A 25532-nucleotide genomic window follows, 5' to 3' on the forward strand; every position below is an offset into this window, starting at 1 on the left:
AACAAAGTGAGCATTGGCAGTCTGAAAATTTTTTGTGAATTGTAGCTATTCTGTATAAGTAAAGCACAAAGTTTGAATTTTATAAAATTAAATTCCAGAAATCGAACTTGCGGCCTACGATCGTAATTCTCAATTCTTACCGCTGGGCTAGAACTGCTCATTACAGCAAGCACTTTATACAGAATGATTGGAAATAGATGTGAGAGTTTATGGGATTTTTGCTGACTAATTAGCAATGCATTCACCCTTTGACGCTTTAAAAGTAAAAACCTATAATATACAGTTTTATAAAAGATTACAAAACCCCACACAATTAAATATCTACATAGGATTGTATTATCATGGATGAGTCATATTAAAGGGGCATTCCATTTGTAATATCAAGGTTATTGGACATAATTTTCGCACAATTAGTTTGAATATTGAAACTAAAATTTTAGCACAAATCGTGTACCACTTGAAATCGTACAAATTGTATTTAAGCTTACGCAAACAGAATAACATTAACGCATGACACGTAGTGCGAATGGCGCCAATTGTGAAGTTAACAAATTTCGAGCGCGAACTCTCGTCCCCGTTGCGAGCGGCAATGGTTTCAAGAATTAGTAGTGAATGTGGAAGCGTCGACTGTGACGACAGGGTGCCACTGACAGTTTAATCGTCGTTAAAACCGTCGTCACACGTCGCACTCGGAGGCAATGGCTTGAGAAAGTTGATTAGAGTGGCTGTCACCTAGTCGAGATTTAAGCCCGGTCTTAAACACCGCACCGTGCAAGTGTAAAAATCGAGCGGTTTTCTATTTATATTCCACGAGTGTATTTTTTGTTTAGTTCCTCATTCTTAAATCAATTACATATAAATAAGTTAATTGAATCTATCTAAACTCAATGTGTTGTTATGAACATGTAATTTACGAGTTCTTTATCATATAAAATTACTAGGTGATACCGCAAACGTTGTTTAGCAAAAAAAAATAAAGTTTTTAATTACCAAATGTAAGATAAGGGTTGATCGTAGAGGGGTGAAAATTTAGGTTTGTAGGTATTTTTGTATGCTGTATCATAATAAAATAAAAACCAAAAAAATTGTCTAAAAAATTAAAAATAAAATTTAGGGGTAGACCACCCTTATCACTTAGGGGTATAGAAAATAGATAGTAGCCGATTCTCAGACCTACTGAATACGCATATTAAATTTGGTAAAAATCAGTCAAGCCGTTTCAGAGGAGTTCAAGTTCGAACACCGTGACACGAGAATTTTATATATTAGATTTATTTTGAAGCGATGACATATATTTTGAATAAAGTTTAAGTCATTAAAACGAACAGTGGTAACTAAACAGTAAAAAACTGAGACCGAGGATCGCAAGTCACGGGTTAGATTCTCCGGATATAATTTTAAATAATTCACAATCCGCATTCTTTATATAGGAATGCCACTGCTCACAAAGAAGTTTCCTGGAGATAGGCGCAGAGTACTGGACGTAACATAATAGCCCGCTGCAATCCACCTTCAAGTCTTGGTGATTGTAGTATGTCCCCCACCCCTCTATAGATATCACTGGGGGAGGTCTATGCATCCATTGAACTTATATAGGCAGAAACGACGATTAATGCCATTTTGTGTAGAAATTTTGAAAAAATATGCAATTGACTAATATCTATTTTTAAAATACAATCATTGTTTCTGTGTCATCTCCATTAAAAGGTTGTCTGGTAGAGATCGCCTCGAGCGATAAGACCTTCTCTTGTACCTGTTGTAGCGCGTGTACTATTTTCTTTTTATTATTCATTCTCTAATAGATATTTTGTTTGCATCTAATATTACACAATGTTTACTCATATGTCGAACCTAGATACATTACACTAATGTGATTTTAACAAGAGATAATACCTTATCTAGTAAACCGATTATTACTAATGCTACCTGATAGAATCTTCTATCGGTTAGCATTATATTAGCACGTTTCGTTATATTACATCGATATTTTTAACTTTACCATTATTAATTACGTACTACAAAATATTATAAATCTATAGATATTGTTATAACTTAATTAAGTTAATCATTTGTAAGTCTTTATTGGGGAAATTATAATTTATATAGTTAAAATATATGATTACTTAAGATGGGCATCTTTGAATAGGTTAGCAGGATTATGACGCATAGATCAAAGTGGTTTCAATAAAATTTTGTTTCTTATTTATTTATTTCTGATAATCTTACTTAAAATAGTGTGGATACTAACTTACACAAGTTACAAATTACATATATACTTATAATTAAGATCGAAAGGCGCTGGACGGAGGCTTTCAAGTCGATTTTATTGGAAATCCTTGGGGAGAGGCCTATGTTCAGCTGTGGAAGTCATACAGCTGAAATATGTTTTAAAAAAAAAAAACCAAAACAAATTTTAAAATCAATAACAAAATGAGTGTGTTATAAAACGCTATATCGTCATCTTGTAACTTGCACCAAATACACAGGTTTAATTATACCCGTCACAATACTCTCGCCACGTTACGGGCAGTTAGTGGAGGTCGGATTTAAGTAAAGTATATGTTACACGTGTGATAAGCAGGCTATGGTGACTAATACTGGTTTAATAAGGCGCTCAAAGCTGAGAAGATAATCAGGGTCGATTTGAAAGATAGTGAAATCTGTTTTCAATCGCGCTATCTTGTTCTTTAGTACTATCGAAAGTGTTTCGGTGATTTCATTACAATAAATTGTCACACTTGAGTGAATAAGTTTTACAACTTTAAACGAGCAAGTCCAGTTGTAGACTTTATACGACTAAAATTACAATGATGGTTAATTTAAAGTTTTATTAAAAAAAATCAGATCAAATATTTTAATTACATTGTTATTTAATAATTGATATTATTAACCGTTTAAGCAGAGACTTGCGATCGTAGCCCACGAATTCGATTCCCAGGTTACTATATTATAGAATTAAAAACTTTGTGCATTAATTATTTATGATTTTTACTACTCACCAAACACGTTTCCCGAAGATAGGCAGTGGTATCCTCTACAAACCATAATACCACACTGCGATCGCCAACCCGCCTGCGGTACGGCTATTATGGTATATCCTCCCATGTCCTTAGGGCCAGGCCTAGGCCTCGGAGTGGGTGTTTATGGGTTAAAACGACAAACCACTTGAGGTCATTTACTGTGACCACTTGCACACGGTTATTATATTATTTACACATCAATACACGTTTAATTACTACTACTAATGAGCAGTGGTGACCCAGTGGCAGAGGACTGAGATCTTGTAGCTGATATATTTTAAGGTTAAGCTATGCTGCAATCACACCTTTTAATGAACCATGACACTATCATTGTAAAACACAAAAGAAAACTTCAAAACTATTTATAATTTATGGATTTTTCTTTTTAATTCAAATTTGAACCACTTATTCTACATAAACTACATAAAAGCATCGAGCTCCTTAATAAATTTCTGCATATGAGTTTATTACTTAATAAATTAAAAGAAGCTTTTTGAACTATGTTACAGTTTTGTTCAATATTTACATAAATACAAATAGAGTTTATCATAAAATCATTTTATCATCGTTCCAGAAACCAAAACACGAATCAAATAATTTTAGAACAATATGGCGGCATGCCGTGTGCGTTTATTATTCATAAATCATACAACTGTCAATAAGTAAACAGAGCTAATTCTGGTAGCACGGTGTTTAGTAGTTTACCGACAAATCCAACGGCTAAAGATAACACGGGCAGTTTGTTTCGAAATTCAAATAGAACATGAAATGGACTCGGCGTGTGGCGACCAAGGCGTCTATCTCCTTGTCTTCTAAATTGTATTTTTAATGGCTAAGTAAAAAGTAAATGATTAAAAAAACTCTTATGCATATGCTTTAAATGTATATTTCAATTGCTATCAATAATTATACGGAACAACTTATATAAAATCAATGGTTACATTAATAATAACGTAATGAAAAAAACTAAAAATAGATTTCAAATTTCGAATGAACAATAATAAAAATTATGATTTTTACTATCTGTTCCTGTGGTCTTTGTAACGACAAAAGTTATTTGCCTGTCGCATTCCAATTACAAATAGATGTAAAAGCTTTAATAATTTTTACTGATTAAGATCACACTGTTTTTATGTAATGATGATTTTGAAAGTATGAAGAATTAAAGAAACATTTGCGATTTCGGGAGGCTCGTCCACACGTCAAACTAAGCGACATTACTTTTTTTTTGAAAATAGAACAATTAAATTATTATTTTGTTAGAGAAAAGATTAATAACTTTCAAAACGTAGGATGTCTATGTACATTGACCATAGATATCCAATATGATCAGTATGAAGCGACCAGTATCGTGTCTTCCGACTATATCCCTATTAACTTTATTCTAAAAATATTTAGAAATATTAACCATTAAAATCCTTGCACGGCCTAGTTATGATAAACAAATATCGGTTAAATTAACAAATCATTTCGTACAATTCAAAATAAATTGTAAACAAACATACATGTACAAATTCATTTCAAATGCAAATGAAACTTCGAATGGAAATTATAAAACAACATTCATTAATGTCTCTCGTAGTTACTGCAGAGGAAAACAGCCTCATAGTAAGCCACTATGTCCGCTTTGTTGATTACAATAAAACTGAATTTCATTTAGACCACTTATTATGCGGCTCGACGTTTTTTATTCTGTTTATTATTTTCATGCGTGACTAATTATGCCGAAATTATACAGAATGTTCCACACTGACAGACTATTGGCCAACTGTATAATGTTCCGCCAATAAACGTCGAGGGCGGAACTCCGGCGCATGTCTACCATAACATCGCGTGTTAATATTAATAGCTAATAGCTCTTTTTTGTTCGTCGCACTACATTCAAATCATTTCGTTACATTTTTATTTTTGTTTACTTTATATTTTTTCAATTGTCTTTTACGATCTTAGATCACGGTTCAGATTGTACGCAAGCCGCATGTTATGTGTTTTTTGGGGCGAAAGGTAACTTTTTCCGTTATAGTTCATTCGCGTTAATAATGCATTGAATCGTTTTGGAAACAAATCAACACAACCTTTTGCGAAAGTGTCTTCAACTGGTCACTGTGAACTTGACCTTCTAAAATTGTCCATTTTATCGGCGAGGGAAAATCTTAACGCGAATGAACTATAGTGAGATTTACAGCTAGGGATTGAGGATGGTAGAGTAGATAAGATGCTGAGCCTAAAATAAAAAAAGATTCTAGTGATTAACTCTAGGACTCACTTGAAAGAAGGCATTCGGGCCATGACATACAGGATGATTAGTTAAAGGTGTAAAAGCTTTAAAGTTTTTTGCTGCCGATTGAGCTATACGTAAAGATTATTGTTAACCACCTGTATATTTATCACTGACTTTACCGCCGAGCTCTTAGTCTGGACAGAAGCTCCTAGGAGAAATTCGGTGCACAGCCCCCTAGAGAGGATATCAGCTTGGGTTGTCAATGATTATACTTTTAACATTTTTTCCATAGAATAGGTCGAAATCACCCTGTATCCAGTGTCTTACGACAGCCTTGACAAATTCTTCTGTCTACCTTTTATTTCATAACTTTACCTTATGATTGTTATACCAATCCGTGTTTAGGGTTATCTGGCTCAAAGGCACCGGAGTAAAAGAAAACATTACAGGGCTAAGGTAGTATTCGTAAAGGAATAAGTCATTAAAGCATCTATTTTATGTCGCTTTTAATTCAAAAGGAATATGCTGTTGAATTGTCCAAAATAATAATAATTCAGTTGCATTATCTATATCGATACAGTGTTGATAGATTAGGTTATGTTTTATTCATCCTCTCTGGTAATTTAAAAGTTATGTAACAATGTACAAATTTGAAGCGGCCCTTAGCAAATGTATCCAACAAACTTTCGTACACCGCAAAGTTGTGTATGGTATTAGAAAATTAACACCGTTCTATTTTCAACGGTTTATTCGAAACTACGGAGGAGTTATTGTCGAACAACGGCCCTCCGAGCGGTATTTCACTTTCAAAAAACTCGGCGTAAACTCGTAGAGAGACTCTCGAGCCCCAACACGGCTGGGGTCGCAGCACAATAGACTATTTACGGGCCCTCTTTGTCTTAGCTTTGAGAGCCCAAGCACTTTGTTTGAGTGCTAGCCTCAGGTACAAAAAGGCGCCCTACAGATCTCTTCCAATGCCCTCTAGCGGTGATTCTATTTTATTCCACTGCTTCGTAATTCATTAACGATTCCATTTTGCCATTAGCGATTTATAAGAAGATTTTATATCGCCGTGGTAAAGAATTTATTTAATTATTGTCTACTTTCGTTATTCGCTGGTTTAAGAATCACGTTATACTATACTAAAAAAGATTCAGCAATATGATAACAAAAATCAAATGGAAGATTCTTTAACGAAATTTAATGATACAAATAAATAAAGTTCTCAGAGGTTAAGCACCTCACCATAAAATAGCTTGTGTTTTAGGAAACTATTGCATCATTCATACATAATTCGGCACATTAAAATTTGTATTAAGGTATGTGTGTGTATACATGTTTTTGTATGGAAGTCAGTGATATTTTCGTCCTTTTCTTATCTACGGCACATTAAAATCTATTCTAGAATTTCGGGGCACAGCGAAAGCTTAATTCTAGAGATGAGTGAACGTGATGTACCACTGTATCTCAAATACATTATATGTATGAATATAGAATATGAAAATTAGTAAAATTTCAATTTATTAATTTTAACCGCGACACATATGAATCGGCACACCGCTTGCTGTGCACTGGTTAAGACTATGAAGTATATTATTTATTTACGTTTTCTATTCACTTATTCTCACTCGTGAACTCTTGTCAAAAACTTCGTGGTCATGCTTCAGACAGCTCTGATGCCCTTATTGGTCTCTATGTGTCGCCATGTAACTCAGTGTTTGGCGGTGTGAAAGTATTAATTTATTGAATTTTTAATAGCAGTTTTATTGACATATCTCCATCATATGGTTCGCTATACTTACACTAAATAATAAAATCTTTTAATATTTTTATTTAATCTGCCTTATCACAGTTATAGATGCGTTTGGTACACTCATTGGTGTTATTTTAAGTTAATACAAAGGAGCTCAATATGTTTAAAGTTTCTATCAAAGTGGGCTTTTGTAGTTATGTTTCTATTAATTGGCATTTTTTTCTTGAAGTAGATAATTATTCACGGTAAATGATCCAAAATTAAGAATAACAGGCATAAATGAATTAGTCGAATTTAATCATAACACCTTTTAATGTTTGTTAGGATGAATATATTTGTAAATATATATATATTTATTTCCTTTTGGATATATGTATATATATATATATATATATATATATATATATATATATATATATATATATATATATATATATATATATATATATTCATAATCTTCGCAAAATGGGACATCAAAACTCTTAGTTTATGAAAATTATATTTTAATATGTACTGTAATTATTAGCCGAGCCTTGCGATCGTAGGTTGCCAGTTCGATTCCTAGGATAAAATCACTTATATTTCACCCTTTGTTCATTGTACATCTTATAACCTTGATACTGCACAAAAGTTTTCAGAGGATGGTCAGCAACGTCGTCTGAGTACGTATATTATTACATCGCTATCGCCAATCCGTCTACCAAGCGCTGCGATAATGATATATCCTCTCATAGATGTATTTAGCGAAGGCATAACAACATAAGACATATGCCTATCATTGGGACGTCTATAGGTTGAAACGACAATTATTAATCACGTTATGACACTACGTATTAGATTGCTTTGTATTTAACTTTTTAAATTTAATATTTAGTTCCTATTTAAATTTTACACAAATTGAGATATAATTGCTATACTATTATATATTAACAGTAGTTTATATTAATAGTAGTTCCACTTGAAGTCATGGGCTTACTTAAAAGATAGGAACAATAACCGGTCTTGCGCTGCATCCGGCTATGATTTTAATACAGAATTGCGTCTTACTTGGTAATCATTATGTTTTTTTTTGTTTGTTTCAAAAGGTCATGGAATTTAGATCAACTATTCTACGACAAAAAAAAAATGATATTCAAATCGCCGAACAATATAAAACAAAGACGCTTAATGCTATCTCCGAGATCGGAAAGTGTCTATGCCTTTATGTCTTTATTAAGCCCCTATTGTCTCTCTCTCATTATGGCAAACGAACTGCGCCGCGTTGATTTCCGACCGGGTCGAGCTTATTATCGACAATCTGCATACAATCACATATTTGCATAATATCTCAATTCGTTCTTACGTTGCGCACTGATTTGAATAGCCGCAAAACATTTCACGCGTGGCGGAGTCGTCGGACACACTGCTGTACAGTTGATCAAGCGCTTTTGTGTTAGATTTTCGCAACTATTTTAATTGAACAACGCAATGATTGCATTTCGAGCGTTTCGCGTTTCTTTGGACGTCAATTAGAAGCGACTCGCAACAAATAATTGTCGTTTACGATGTATAACTAAACTGAATTTGTTGTTAATTAAATTATTTTATTCGGAAAAATATTCCCAAGTTTTTGAATTTGGAATGTTTTTTTTTTATTATAGTCCACTTACTTTCTTCTTCTTTAGTAATTTTAATATTTATTACCTTACCGGTCAACCCTAGTTTTGCCTAATAGGCATCGATTGAGCCGATTACAGATTTCAAAATTTCCAACAAAATTATTAAGTTCTATTTTTATCACATCTAAACTTACTATGACTGATGTTTTAGGCCGTTTACTTTAATATTTTATAAGAACATCATATTTTAATATTAACCTTCACCGAACCAAAATAAATCCTTAGTTATAAATGGTGTAACTAACAACTCTTTGTATATATAGGTGTAGTTATTACTTATATAGGTACAGTCGAAGTCAAAATAGTTTTGTAACATAATACCAATACAATCATTTATCGGCTTAACACATCAGTAGCGTGTTTTAAATTAGTTAGACTTTACATACAATTAAATATTCAGATACGCCTACTGGCATGTACAACGAGCTTCTTAGATAAAGATAAGATCAAATTCGTTTATTTAACATTGGAAACTTATTTATCGTCGACTTATTGTTAATTTTATTTTTTTATTTTCTTAATTTTGTCTCTAGTCTGCTCCGTAGGATGTTATAGTTGCAGAGAGAAATCAAGAAGAAACTCCGCGAATACACATGTTTTAATAAAGTTTAATTAAATTTATTAGATTCAAAAGAATCCGCTGCGATCGTAATAAAAAACGCAATGAAAACGGGCAAAGCAAATGGGATGCTATGATTTTTTTAATTAAAAACAAAATATTTATCTCAGCATATAAAATTGTTATAATATTGCTACCACAATGATTCCGCCGTTAACGGCCACGATATTTTTTTCCTCCGCCCCCACCTCTCTGCGCTTTGCTAAGGCCCGGTACAGTTGTTTCGGTAGTGCAAAATGAAATAGTTTTAAAAAGGAGCACTATAATTACTTATTCTTAAAAAGAGGGTTGAACTCTATAAAATTTTGGATCCTGAGCTCTTGGGAAAAGCTAATGTTCAATAAAAGAAAACATGTTTATTAATTATAAGTTCACTTCTTTTGTATTTAAAACAGATATAGGTCAACAAAGACTAGAGTAACCATTTGAAAAAAGAAACCAATAACCTTTAGGCAATAAGGAAGCAGTGTAGGTACAGACTGAAAACAAATGATTCGATATTCATAGTTATTACACATTACCAAACATTTATATTTAGAATTTATTTCTAATATCAAAAATGGACATTAATTCGAAGAAAATGACATTCGTGTATTTAAAATATGACATTACACTATGTTACTACAAAGGAATATAATTTTTCGTCCTAAAACCCGTTAGTCTAGCCATCAATCCTCGATTATCTTCACTCCATTGGCAAGTTTTCACATTAGCTATTCTCGCTAGCGAACGTGTAGACTACAGGTCTATTTTAATGCTCCACTTCGATAGATGCCGTGTATTTTCATAGATAAGATTTAAAAAGATAAGATTGTTTTTTTTATCTGTTTTATAAAAAGTAAGAAAAGGACCAATATTTTGCCACTTCCGCAAATGCAGTGGTAGTCGTGCAACACAGTCTCTGTGTTTGGCACTAATCGGTGTAACATAACTCCTGAAGGTGCCCTGTGGAGGGGTGGAACACGTGCTGAGTGATTTAACGGTGGCAGTTGTGTAATTCGCATTGTTTTCCGCATACGCATTTATCAGTGGGCAGGCGGGCGGTGCACTTTGTTGCACGACTACCACTGCATGTGCGGAAGTGGCTTAATATTGGTCCTTTTTTTACTTAGGATGGACTTCTGCAAGGTAACGGCTAATTTCATTAAAAATGTTTTATAAAACATGTCAAAAGTTTTGATAGCCAAACCAAAGGAAAATATTTTTGTTGATTATCAAATGAAATACTTCTTCTTCGATTCACTTCTTATTATACTCTTATTCATTAGACTCGTGTCTCGATCAGATATATGTTCAAAGAAACCGTAACAAAGAATAGGTTCTCTTAAAACATTATCTGGAATCTCTTTTCTGTGTTCAATTCAGTCAACTGTAAACAAATTTCATTCAAATAATACGGTTAGGCACCAAAAATGCAATGTCTGCAAACTGAATAGAAACATTGATATATTTTATTATAACTCGTATTGGATATACGATTAGCAGTAGAGAAGTTAGATGATCAGAGATCGCAGGTTCAATTCATAGAATAATATCTTAGGTAGTTCATAGTTTGTGCATTAATTATATAGGAATGCTACTGCCCAGAAACAAGTTTCCAGAGGATGAACAGCTCAACCTCTACGTACCATAACACCTCACTGCGATCGCCAACCCGCCTGCCTAGTGTAGCTGTAATGGTATTTCAATGCTTACTCTGTTGTGATACGACTATAAATAAAAAAGAGCGTTTTAAATAAAACTTTTACGAAAATTTAAAAATAAGTAAATGTCATTTTTCAAGAGTAGTTTTATTTCGCACGCTTTAATTGTTTCTTCGAAAATATCCTATTCAAATAGTCGACATAACAATGATATTTACGTAACAAATATTTTAGTTTATCAATATAAGAGTAAGATATTTATGGCTTTACTTATTGACTTACTAAAATTACACCAACACGCTGAGAAATTCCATTCAAATAATTAATATTATGAGCTAAACGAGAAACTAATTTTGGAAATTTTGAAATTCCAATTTCAAAAATATTTTACAATTTAGAATATCCATTTCTGTATCTATTAATATCTCAGGCTTCTTTTTCTCGAGGACACTAAGCAACTAAAATAACATGTAAATTCTTTAAAGCATAACATAATAAAAAGTTATGTAGTATTTTAGCGTCTTAATCAAAAGGCAGATTTTTTATGGAAGTCGTCGCATTAAAAATGTAGTAGCAATAATAAATGGCGATGTTACGTTTTATAAGGTGCCGTGGTTAAAGAAATTGTTGGGCATTATGACACGTATCTCATGTACTTTGCTGACTTAAGCTGACGCGGTGTTGCGAACGATTGTCTATAACAAATCTTGAATATCGTTATGCTGCTATATTTTATACATTTACTAGCTGATCCCGCAAACGATGTTTTGCAAAAAAAAATTGATATTTTAATTTACAAATAAAAAATAAGGGTTGATCGTAGAGGGGTGAAAATTTATGGTTGTATGTATTCTTGTATGCTGTATTATAAAAAAATAAAAACAAAAAATTTCTTTAAAAAAATTTTTTTTTTTAGTGTGAACAACCTTTATCACTTAGGGGTATAGAAAATAGATAGTAGCCGATTCTCAGACCTACTGAATACGCATATTAAATTTGGTAAAAATCAATCAAGCCGTTTCAGAGGAGTTCAAGTTCGAACACCGTGACACGAGAATTTTATATATTACATATAAAGTGTACTTCTCTTTGCTAACCTATTTTAAAACTTGTTGCTAACACTAACTTAATATTTAAGTATCTCATGGTAAGATATTTGCTGGAGGAATCTCAGACAAAAAAGAAATATTTTTATTGGCTAAAGTAAGTTTAAAAATAGATTCTTTCAATCAATTCATAAAATTCTGTAGTTTAATTTTTCTTAAACATTATTTACAAGAGTACATATATATTTTTTATTGATTACTAATCCACCTTTTACCACCAATTCACCTGTTGGAAAGCGACGTTGTGGTCGAAGGTGAAGCATACAGATTTTTTTTTTATGGCCCCTGCTATTGGGGGCCTCTCGTACCCCCTATCTTTTGTGGGACAGGGACTTTACGGGCAAATTTATTTAATTATTCAAACCTTTTTTATTTTCTTTCTCTTCATGTATACTTCTTAAGATCTTTCATTCAGTTTTCTTACACATTTCTCCTTTCATTCTCTTTCGCTCTGTGACCTTTCATTCCTCTCTCGTTACACATTACATTTTATATTTTTATTTCTGTTTGTTTACATTAATATCACATTTTGTATATCACATTTTATCACATTTACATTTCTTGTTATCTATTTACATTTTTGAAGCATACACATTTAGTAATCACCTGTTCACCTTGGAAAAACTCTGGTTATATTCCTTAGGAAAAAACGAAGCTTACAGATTGTTTATCCACGGGCTGTGCGGATCAGAAACTTAGAATCGAAACGCTTCGTAATCGCCACGGGAACTTTACCATGTAAGGTTGATAGCGGGCTGATCTCCTTCACTTTCTTCAGAAAAACCGTGATGGTAGGGTAATGTCGTAGAGTTCCGCAGCGTATTCCTCCAAAGAATCCTGTAGAAAATTGCCAGACTCGCTACTTGCCGGCGGTGTTCAAGCCTGAGAAGTTTCTTAAAAACTAACACATTATCACCCATAAGCCGAATAGCACGTTCTGCCCAGCCAAGAGCTTAATGCTAGTAATTAGTAAATGCTAACCACTGAAATTACCAATACGAAGCAGTAGTATTCAGTTTCCATTTGTACTACATTGGGCGCAGAACAGATGACCGCTGGATCCTTCTTGCGTACACCATCATTATGCTATCGTGTTAGTAGACGTGGGTTATAATCATTACGGAACCTCCAAACGGAAAACGCATTGTGCCGGATTGGTGGTAAATGGTGACTACCCAAGACACTTAATTGGGCAGCAATGGCCTAAGGCTCGAGTGCAGCCCGAGATAGAGGATGCTAGAGAGTGTTCCCTATTACTGCTCGTAAAGTAGCCTGCAATGGAGTCGGTAGGGAAAGTCGAAAGACCTCAGCCCGAGCCCATAAGGTTCTGGATACAACCGCAGTGTTGGAAGTCCACCAACAAGACAGATGGACAGATGACCTGATTAAGGTTGTCGGAAGACACTAAATACAAACCGGTTGTAACCACACAGGAAATCTATTGGAGAGGCCTTTATCCAGTTGATGATATGATGATGGTGATAATTGGTATAAGATAGTTAATTTGTTGGACATTAAAAAGAGGTCTTTAAGATAAACACACCACAACATGTGTTAGTTAATGATCTAAAAATCACTTATTTTTATTTATAAAACTTTTATTATTTATGTAAAAAGTTGAAAATAAGTTACGAATAGATGCTACTAAGATGTTATTAGAAATAAGTAAATAACGATTCATAATTTGAGCCAGTGAACATTGCCATCAGTTTATGAAGTTATTAATTTCGTTTGAATTCCGATGTAGATTTGTGTGAATGGACAATTAAGGATTTGTTTCCGATGAGTCGGATACGGGCGCCCCCATGAAACTTTCATCCAAGTCGTGCAAAATTATTCTCTTCAACGTTCAAGACTTACATAATTATTTTTCGGGTGTTTCAACAAAATTTTAATTATTGTCTTTGACATTGCTATTTATATTTTTAAAGAGAATCTTTTTTTTTTAAAGAAAATGTTAATTACATTTTGCTTTTGTTGACGACGTCATAATTCAAAGAGACGTAACTTTTTCGCATTTATTGTTCATATTGTAGTAAAGAGATCGGCCGGGTGCGGTGCTCGGGGCTGATGACCCAGGATGCCTTTTTGCAAAGCCTTGGTCTTCCACCAAATAAAATTTTAAATGACCCTACCCATGCTACTTTGAAAGCACTTTCCAGAAATGAGCTAATATTCACTCTTGCCATGTCTAAATCCTTTAGGACATTATGGAGATTTTGATGTTATCCATAATCACCAGGTCATAGGGTTCCTCAATAGATTACCTAGGTCTCTGATATGCACTACATACAAATTTATAGATCTAACGAACACTTATTGACATGAGTTTCGATCTAGTCTTGCACCCGTGGTTGCAAAGGTTGTATGTTGTCGTCACTGGCGCTCTAACAGAACCCAAGAAGCAGCCACTAAAGAAACTTCAAACTTGCCTACAGTTGTATACAGGTCCCTCTCGGAAGCGGCTTCTTAATCCGATGAAATATCAAATGTAAATCTGATCCGAGACTCTTAAAATAACTTCCTAACTAAGGTCCTTTATTGACGGTATCACAGTTTGCTTTTCGCAGTTTGCTACCTTCACCATCTCAAATCAAATCAAGCTATATAAGTTGTAAATGTCGTAAAGCATTTATCGTTAAAAAACATGAAACTTTAATAACACAGTGTTCCGGTTTAAGGTAGTTCGGAGTTGTGGTGACCCATATCAATTACCGTCACATTAACGTCCAATTCAACTCATCACTGGTATTGGAATAGGTTCTTTTATATTATTTATATGACTGAACTCAAAACTCACCTTAATTGCATTTTATTATTTTTATTTTTTGACACTGTTAAGATCATGCATGGAACTAATAGACTGAAACTTATCTAGATATATCTGAAGTTCTATAAGTAATACAATGTCATCAGCGTAAAGGATGTTGTCAATAACATGGTCGTTCACTATTATGTCTTTATCTAGCTCATTCAATGCTTCTTTGAAAATCACACTATATATATAATACTAGATTGGCGATAAAATACATCCTTGAGACACTTAACGTTAAATTTCTGCTTCTATATTATTTACTATTAGGATTTCATTTGCAAATCTTCCATACATCATAGCACCTGTTGTGATTGCATGTCATAAAAGCTAGAAATATTTTAATACTATTTGTAAATAATATTATAATTATTTATGTCTTGTCTGTAGATCTTCAATAAATAAAATAAAATTATAGAGCTAAGTCAAATAACTGATTCGGCTCGAGATGAAGCGACATTCAACGTTTGAAAAACAAAAGACAATGAATGCTTTTCTTTAAACGATCTTCTTCGTGATAAACACAGTGTACAATAACTTGTCGGAAGTAATAGGCAGCGCTCGTTTAGACGGACAAATACTTCCGACAATCTTATTTAAATGCTAAATGTTAATTCTAATGCTAATGCTAAATATAGCAATACTTAGCAATATTTAGCAATGACATGGAGTTTTTACTTAAAATCATTGTATCTGTTTTAGGTGACTATTTTATAAAAAGAAGCTAAAAAAATTAATTATAAAACTATACGATTACTTTTCCAGATTAATACTGTTTTTAATGTACAAAGCTAGAGCTAAAATTATCCTTGATTATTTTTATGAATAGCTATAAAAATAGCTTACGTTGATAAAGATAAAATTCATTTATTCAACATTGGAACTTTCACTGATCGTCATTTTTTTAATATATTTTATTTATGACTCTACTCTGCTCCACAAGGTGTTATAGTTGTGATGAAGAAGCATGAAGAAACTCCACAACAACAATTTTTTTTTTGAACAGTTTAACAACACCGATTCATGTACCTTCTGTCAGGTATAGCCTAATTAAAAAAAATTATCAAGCGTCATTGCCAGGAATTCTTATCATTTAAATCGCTTATTGATTTGACTTTTCCGTCAATCTTTCGTTTTAAATTTTATCATAGGTAGTCCAATTATGTTTTGCGAAATTTAAATAAAAAGTTTGAAAAATTGGAGAGTATCAGCAATCCAAAGTTTGTAACATTTAATATCAATGTTTTATAATTAAAGAAGTATAATCGTATATGTATATATGATATATATATATATATATATATATATATATAGACATCATTCTATCACCATTCTATATTTAGAAGAAGCCACACCGAAAAGGTTATATATAGATTTAAAGAAATGAATAGTTTTTATTTCCTTTTTTTTAAATGAACCCATAGATACCTTCATCATTTCCTTGCACCGTCAAATGTCACACCTTATTATCGCACTTGATACGTCGACTTTCATGTCCACGAGTGCCAATCAATCTCATAATACGTCTCTAGTGATTAGTGACGTACCAATAATTATCGAGTATCGAATAACGCGATACCGGTCCGGCGTTGTGGTTATCGACAAAACGTGATGTCGGCGTTAATTTGGTACGCACCATGTCTGAAATTGTCGCTTGTACCTTTTAATTTATAGTGCTGTACTTTGAATGAAACTCATTTTTTATTGTACCCATTTATGTATATAAGATTTAAGGCAGTGTAAGTATCTATTATAATAATTATACATCAATTGCAGCATCATGTATGGTAATTAATTGCACTCATATAACACTATGCAAATATTTGCAAACTACTGAATAATATTTTAAAATATTATATCCACAAGGGGGATATGTGATGTTTTTTTTTTTTACATTTCAATATAGTAGTAGGGAAACCAGAAAGTAATGTCGTTTCTGCACATGTTATTTGATTGTCATTTGGTTACTCATTACGTATTTGAAAGACGTAGTACATTAGATGGCAAAAGGTTGTTGTTAACGAAGGTAAATATATTGTTTAGAAGTAAAAACTTGTTAAATATGTAGTCGTGTGAATTTAAATTAGGAAAAAGACATTACTTTGCGATTCCTCTAATATATGAGATGCTGCTACCTATAGTAAGTAAATATTATTGTCCTATTATGGATATCAAGGCTAGAAAATTCTATACGCTGGTACAATCATGGCAAAAATAAAGCCTATGCCCAGTAGACATCTTAAGAACAAATTAGATATTGTTTACAGCATGCATGTAAGTTACCTCATTCGTCGTCGTAGTTTTAGACCAGAGTTCCCCAATTTTTTTTGTGTCGTAGACCCCTTGGCATGTTTTTTCGTGTTGGGTAGACCCCCTACTTACCTGATATTGATTTCCTGTAAATTTCTAAGTGTAGTGAAGTTTAGTGTTAAAAATATAAAGTAAAAACATATGTTAATTTATACATTTATTAATTGAATTTAAATTAAAACTACTCAAAATAAAATTTTGTATCTGTTATGTAAAATGTACGTAACATTAAATAAACATAAAATAAACCATAAATAAAATAACATAAGCAATATTAATATAATAAGTCAATATTTTTAGTGAGAAGGATGAACCTGATGCGTCAATTTTGTAAGGGTTAATCTTAAATCTCCTCGGCTAATGATGTCCAGTCTGTGGACCCTCATTTTCATTTCATGGACCCCCAATTTTTTTTCGTTGACGTAGACCAAGGCAGGTTGTCATAGACCCCTAGGGGTCGATATAGAAAACTTTGGAAATCACTCTTTTAGACCATAGACGCCCGCTGCAAGGCACGGGTCTCCCCCAAAGATATCCATGGGGGAATATACCATAATCGCCACGGGTTGGCGATCGCATCGTATTATGATACGCAGAGCATACTGCTGCCCATCCTCTGGAAACTTGTTCGTGAGCTGTGGCAATCAAATAGAACTAAAACGCAAAGTGTAAATAACATAATTTTGAATTCCTAGAATCGAACCTGCGATCAACTATCGCAAGTCACAGTCCGCTACCCAGGGCTACCACTGCTCAACTTGGTTAGAATGTTGTTACTTTATTAGTGTTTATAGTTTTCGTGGACTAGAAGGTGCAGAGCGAGAGAGACGCTTAGCCTTAACTTCGTTTCACTTAAGAGCTCCGGAACCTTGCCTTGTTGCCTTGGGTCGCTTAGAAGGACGTTCTTTGAAGTGACCTGGCGCAGGAGGCCTGGACCTCTGATTGGGCTGTCACACAGTACACCTTTATCATTCCGAATGAAGGGCACTAGAAAGAGATGAACTTCGCTTGGACAGTTGCTATTGGCAGTTTATATCAAGATTTATCTAGAGTTACCTCTCCCTATATATAGTTAAACGTCTTTATCAACGAGCACGGTTTTCTTTTGACTGACTGTGAAGTACTTTTTGTCGCATATTTCAGCAAGTAAAGACACTATAACAAATCAATGCTGTTTAAATCAAGGTGTTTTATATAAACGATCGATGAGTTATTTTAAAATGTTTAAACATATATTTAAATTTAGAATTTCTACCAGATACATGGCATAAAAGTAAAAAAGAAAATCAAAAGTCGTCGCACGACGGAGCTGGGCGGTCGTTACTCAGGAATTAAGCACAGATCTCCGATTAGTGTTATCAACACCATTACTTACAATGGTGATTTGTCTATGGAATTTTTTTTAAACGTCAGTATCACAATGATCAGATATTCATACGGAGATGCAATTTATTTTATTTACAAAGAAGGTTACCGGCCGCCGATTGACTATATTCATTGATATATCGCATTACTTTTATCGACAAGCCACACAGAGCTTTTTACCTACAGTACCAGAACGGCTTAAATCGATTCATCTGTACAAACGATTTCAATATTTATTATAAATATCACTAAGGTCACTATTTATTAATCCGTTGTTACCTTTGTGTTTACGTAAGAAACTGACATGGTTTTATCTTTAAAAATTAGATATGAGATAAATAATCGTGCTCAGGCCAGTATAATGCGGTCGAGTTGAATCGGACAAAATGAAATTACAAAATATTTTTGTCACAGACATATTATATCAAAACAAATAATTTATATTTGAAATTGGAATATTGATAAAAAAAAAAAATATTGTCATTGCCTGGTGTTGACAGTCGTTGTTTAGAAAATCCATTTTCATTTAAAATACACAACTAAAATATCCTAACTTTGCAGCGATACTGTCAAGTTTCACCCTTTTAGTTTACGTTTGTACAATTCTGGATTTAGAAACATTTTTTTTGTGATTCAGACTTTTAAAATAAATGTCTTTATTTATTGATTTAATGTACAAATAAAGTTTACTTAAAAAATTAAGTTATTTGTTTTATAGTCTGCAATACTTCTGTAATATGATTATGTTTGTTTTTAAATGCTTTACGGCAAAATAACACGCCCTTTTTGGTTTTAGATCAACGTTAAATGTTTCAGGTATGTGGTCAGGTTTTTCAATATACTTTGCGGTATGTATACGTAAAGAAAAATGTTTATGCTTTTTCACGCAATTTTTTAAAACAAAGTTCTAGAATTTCACTCTTATAAAGATTTTACATTATTTTTTTTTATTTATGAATTAGAAATATTATATTGTCTGGCACAACGCATATATCTATATGTAAAAAAACAGCTTCTTACGATCGTTTGATTAATGTCTGCTTGTAAAATATTCTAGGACGATCAAAATAAGAATACTCGTAATAAAATGGTATTCAAATAAATTTTTTTGTACAATTGTGAGATTTATGAAAAATAAAATTAATTTTTGTATTTAATGATTGTTTATTATTAATAAGTTGTCATTTAATAAAGTGATCACGCTTAATTACGATTTATTTATTTTTTTGCTGCGACAGGCCAACAACTTTTGACAATTGAGACTGATATAAATATGAATGAATATATATATATATATATATATATATCTAGCCTTACAATATATATATATATATATATATATATATATATTGTAAGGCTAGAGAAAGTGGAAGTTATTTCTAAAAACACTAGTTTTTTTTAGATAAACTATTCAGCTTGTTACACTCTAGTATCGTAGTTAAAATGTCAATCCACACGACCAGGACACAACTAAGAGCAGTCGTATAACACACGGTCACAGAGCCTTCTTTGAAACAACAGTTGTTTATAAATGTTCATTTGGATCCATTTAAGGTCAGCGGCCAACGCGCGACGACGCGTGTATAATGTACTGACTGTAGGCAGTTCCGATCCGTGGGTGGTCGAACTCATGGGGTTCCGTGTAACCACACCACACCATAACGTCGACGAGCTTAAATAAGAGCGAAAATCAAACGCCTTTATTTTAAACAACCTCTGACATAATACGACTGTATCAAGTTAGTCTTGATGTATAAATGTCTTATTTATTCTTCTGTTTTTAATTTTTTTCTTTGATTATAAAGGAATATATCAAAGAATTTTTGAAAACTCTTAAAATATTTTTTCAGTGTGAATTTATCTATTATAAATATAATAAGACAGCTTCCTTTGAGGAGTTTTAATATTCTTCTTTTCTCCCTCATAACTTCTAACAGCGAAATAATGCACAGAATTTTTGTTACAATGTTACTGCACTCCCACACTGGAATACAATAACAAAAATAATCAAAACTTCAAGGCGGCTGACTTGATCTTTTCTTGGTAATATCTTCTTGATTGTCTTCTGTTTCTTATTCTTTTTAGTCGGTTCATCAGGAGTTTGGGTTCGTAAATCCTGTCCAATAACTGTGTCGTGTGTCGTGATGCTTTAAAAACATATTTATAGTCTTCTCCTTATTGCTGATGATTGACGCCAATCACATAAGTCTCCGCTATTATATGTCTGTGTTTTCAATTGTTTTAAGAGTGTGATAGAGGTGTTGAGCGTTTGTGCATCGGTAGAGTGGGTGACCTCCCCTCTTTTACCTTCTACTGCCGGTTGCTATAAGCCTCTCCAAGTTATCATCTTCTTCTATCTCTGTCCTTCTTCTGTTTAGGTCTGATGATGAAGGAAACATTATTTAAATTACTCGACAGCTTTCGCGTAAGAAATAATTTAATGCAAAAAAATATGTTTTCTCGTGTTTTTCACAAAAAGTTCTTAGTGTTTATTAAAAATTCTATTTCATAAAATGTTTCAAGAATATTATCACTGCAAACTGCTTGCCGACGGAGCTCGGCAAATTCTCGCTGTGCAAATTGTACTCAAAATTTAATTTCTTCAATAATAAATTACAAGGAAGAAATGAGATTCAACAATTCCACCGTGAAATGAAACGCCCAAGAAGTACTACGTAACGAAAGCGATAAATGATAACTGACTCTACACTACTTATAAAACTTTGCACGATATCCGCTTCTACTTTGTTCAATTCATAAAACTTCCTTAATACGTGAACTGAGTGATCATTAAAATTTTAATGAGCTTAATATTTATCTTTTATGTGTAATCGATATTTAGGAGGAGGGAAAATTTGATGGAACCTTTTTGGTTTATTTTGTAACATTTTTATTAAATTCGACTTTGATTCGTGACTTTTGCAAATTAGGGAAGCAATCCTAAAAAAAAAATTTAACGTAGCAAAGGTCGAATCTACCTGAGGAACTTCGAGGCCTCCGAGCTCTTTTATCGTTCAGAGAACGCTCTATGAAGTGCCTAGGCTTCAGAGGACATCCTCAAGGGAACCACAGCTACTCTATTTAAAAGGACAACAAAACCTGTTGATTTTAATACTTTATTTATTTTTTAAATTTAAAATAAGTTAATTTTGGGTTTGATTTATCGTTGTTTTAATTGTGACTTCTAAAATAATTATTTATTAATAGCATCAATAATATATAAACATATTTTCAAATTAATTGCGCAAGACAAAATAAGTATGCAAATTTTAACAACAAATTTGTTTTCCATCAGAAATATAGTAACTGACATTTGGTTTCAATGTGAAGGTGCCATATGTCACACAGTTGTCGAAACAATGAATTTATTGCAAACTAAATTTCCTGACCGCATTTATGAAATTCAGCCGTTTATTGGTCGATACAATCATGTGATTTAACACCACTAGAATATTTTTTGCGAACAATAGACTCTACAGGATGATTTGTTAAAGGTGCAAAAGATAAATGTTTCGTTCATTTGTCAGCAAAAAGCTTTTACTTCTATTTCTGCTTATCTTTTATAAAATTATCACTCTGGAATATTTAATACTATTTTATTTTCTCTTGGAATGCGATAAGCCAATAACTTCTGGCAGTACAAGTGTCTGCAGCAACGGAAAGTTAACAATAACTTAATATGTATAATCTAAAGTTTGAAAGTGCTTTTTCTTATTATATTATCATTACGTGATTTATTATTTCTGAAACAATTAATTTATGGATAGGATGTACCATACGATTGATAGCAATATGGATGTAGCGTTTTTTTTATTTAATTATTTTTTTTCTTTGCCAGACATAAGCGGAAAGTTACTAACTTTCTGCCATCCAAATCATCTGCACCTGGTCAAAGCTCTGGATCACAGCGGAGGGCACCTCCTCCTGCGCCCCTGTACGAGGACCTCCAGGATCTCCCCAGGCGTCCACCGCTTCCTAACAGACCGGACATCGAACCCCAACTAGAAGTGAGTATAATTAACTAAATAAAACATCATACAAAATATATATTGACTATTTAACCCCATCCTTCAGAGTATTCGAATTAAAAAAATAATAGCTCGTTATCAGACTAAAAACACTCTTTGTACATTAGATCACAGTAAATTAGAAAGCTGTATTCACATTAACTAATCAAGGTAACCTGTTCTGAAAGTACAAATGCCTTTGGTTTTTAATTTTAAAGATCAATACCTTGCCTTTGAGTCAAAAGGTGAGGTGGCTATTCTGAGTGACATGAGTTAAAATTTTTTAACGACATGTGTCTAAGAAATGACTTTATTATTTGATTTATTTGTTTATTTTGTTACTAAACGACCTCCAAGAATATATAGAAAACTTTCAATGAGTACAATAAAGAAATACTTTTAGCATTCAAGTTTTTAACGTGTTTCTGTGAGCTTTATTTAATAATATTTTTGTACGAGAAAACTCTACCTAATGGACAATATCTAAACATATTATGATATTTATATTTTCTTAATTACATCGATAAATTTGGACAATTACTATATATTTACGTGTAATTTTGACAAAAGTATAATTGTTGTAACTTTTTGAAAAATTTATGTACAAGTTGTTACGGTTTATTATCTTAAATAATAACATTAAATAGTCTAATCAAATAACACTTACAGGAAATCAAAAATAAATTTTAATTTATAGATTAAATTGATAGACACTTTTGTACTATTACAATGTATGTGAGATAGTTTTTAATAAAAGAAAAAAAATTAACAACACATGTTATTAATTTTTTCAGATGGTAGAAACAAAACGACCGAACTGCCCAGGGCGGGTGTTCGTTTGCGATACCGGAGGCACTTGGCGTGGAGGCAACCCTTGCGGAGGAGACGCATGCGGGGCTCCTCTATACGAAGAACTGCCTCACAGGTCCGACGACTCGGTGCACAGCGACGACCACTTCGCAGAAGACGAACTGAGTCTCGTCGGTGAAGCGGCACCGTGTCGAACCTGCTCAAGACCAACTGTTCCACATTCGTTGCCGCATCGTCAAAGACCGCAGCGATTTGAACGACGACCAAAATCATTGGAAAGACGACGCGGTCATCATCGATTGCCGCGACACGTGCATCCGCCAGACCCCTCAGAGTTCCACGAAGGAGTGCTTTTAGATGCTCTATTGAGATTGTATCCACAAGTTGGGACTGTTGGAGCTCGGGCGCCTGGACCTCCGATGGCTGGAGGCGCATGGCCTGGTGGGGAGCTGCCTGGGATCGCATGCTGGCGAGGTCCACGTGCATCACCGAAACCACCGAGTGGAGATTCCTCGTTCGGTTCCGATTCGGGATACAGCAACAACACATGCGGGACGTGTGGAACACGAGCTTCATCCAGGCATCGTTTATCAGCGGAAATACCAATGTCATGAACTTGATAGTGACGCTGTGGACCGAAAGTGTAATGTGTCCGATACAGATGTTTTGGACGAAATTTCCGTCAATAAATCTATAAGCATTTATTAGATTTTACTTTATCTTTCTCGGCCTATTCTGATATTCAGTGAGGCCTCATTTTGCCTTTTTGGATTAAGTATTTGTGTTAGGAATATCTGTAAAAAGAAGTTCCCAGAACATTCTGTCCTTCAATACTTCATTTGTTTCTAATCGTACACGCCGATTTAGATTCGGTCTTAAAATAGTTTATAAAAGTGTAATTAAAAAAAAAATTATAATAATTTTGTACAAAATTTTCGACCATAAAAGTTGTGTAGATGTAGTGGTTTTTTCTTAGTAAGTTATTCGGAACTAGTCCTAAATTATAATTGATTTGAATTATATAAGAAATTAAGTAAAAACATTTGGTTTTATCCATTGTAAAAAGGTCAACGGTCGACGGAAGTTGTAGATAATGTAAAAATCGTAGATAAAAATTATCAATTAGGTACATTAGTAAGTTGAATTTTATAATCATATCACATTCTAGGTATCAGTAATGCATAAAAAATCACTAATTCTCCCTTCCAGAAGATATTATCATGTCTTAATCTTCTTATCTCTGGTGCTATATTTGGATTATCTCTCATAAATTAAGTTTAATTTTCATACGTTTCATTACGTTAATTTCAAAGTTTTTTTTATCCTAAAATCAATCCATACTTTTGTCAGGTTATCTAAACGTAAAAAGTATTTATATATTTGTTTTAAAATTCAAATTAATAATACGTATTTTTTCTAGAATTTTCTAGAATCGATTTTTGACGTGAGTGAATCTTATAATTTAATCTATATGTCTATAACATTCTGAAGCATTAAAACTATAAAACATTAGCACAGCATATAGCATATTTTCTTGAACTGTCAATTCATTATTACGTCATAGCATTCTTTAAGTTGGAATAATAATAAAGACCGTATTATAAATTATAATTCAATAAGACGAATTATGAGAGTAAGTGTACTTTTCAATGTAGTTTTTCTTACTAAGTAATTGTTTTATAAACATAACGAGTGTAATACATTATTTGGTTGTAAACACGTTGTTTTTTTGTTTTCTGTTTTCTATTTAAAAAAAATATTATTTGGATATTTATTTTTTTACGATTGTTTCATTAATTTTGTATATTTTCGATTGATTACATCACATATTAAATTTAATCTTCGAATCGTTCGAGTTTATGAATAAACACGGGAAGCACAATAAATTAAAAAATAAATACATTTTTAAAAAAATATACATTTTTCATTTATTCCCTTATATTAAAAACTTTAAATCATTTGTACTATCGAGTGTACAAATTTCAACGCAAAATATCAGCATTAGCTTCAACCCTGGGCCCAGTAAACACAGTTAGATGATAACTTTCTAACATTGGGTTTATAAATATATTGGTTTTGAACCACCTTATAGAAAATCTAAATAAACTTTACACTTATAGGTGTAAAAGTTTTGAAGGGGTTAATGTATAGCTCCTTAACAACGTCGTTTTAACTCATAGTCGTCCTCTACAACACATAGGTTACACT

General features: G+C 32.9%; 1 protein-coding gene across 2 annotated transcripts in view; it reads left to right on the forward strand.

The window, feature by feature from the left end:
- pxb overlaps positions 1-24597 on the forward strand; it is a 187458-nt gene extending 162861 nt beyond the window's left edge. For both annotated transcript variants that reach the window (XM_068763041.1, XM_068763042.1), the window contains 2 exons: positions 22346-22514; positions 23309-24597. In XM_068763041.1, the coding sequence (XP_068619142.1) occupies positions 22346-22514; positions 23309-23938 (799 nt within the window). In that variant the 3' untranslated portion in view covers positions 23939-24597. The remainder of the gene's footprint in view (positions 1-22345; positions 22515-23308) is intronic.
- Positions 24598-25532: the final 935 nt, after the last annotated feature.

This window comes from Battus philenor, unplaced genomic scaffold (genome assembly GCF_028537555.1).
Source record: "Battus philenor isolate CCGP_79_NKW_IND1 unplaced genomic scaffold, ilBatPhil1.0.hap1 SCAF_17, whole genome shotgun sequence".
Taxonomy (NCBI): Eukaryota; Metazoa; Arthropoda; class Insecta; order Lepidoptera; family Papilionidae; genus Battus; species Battus philenor.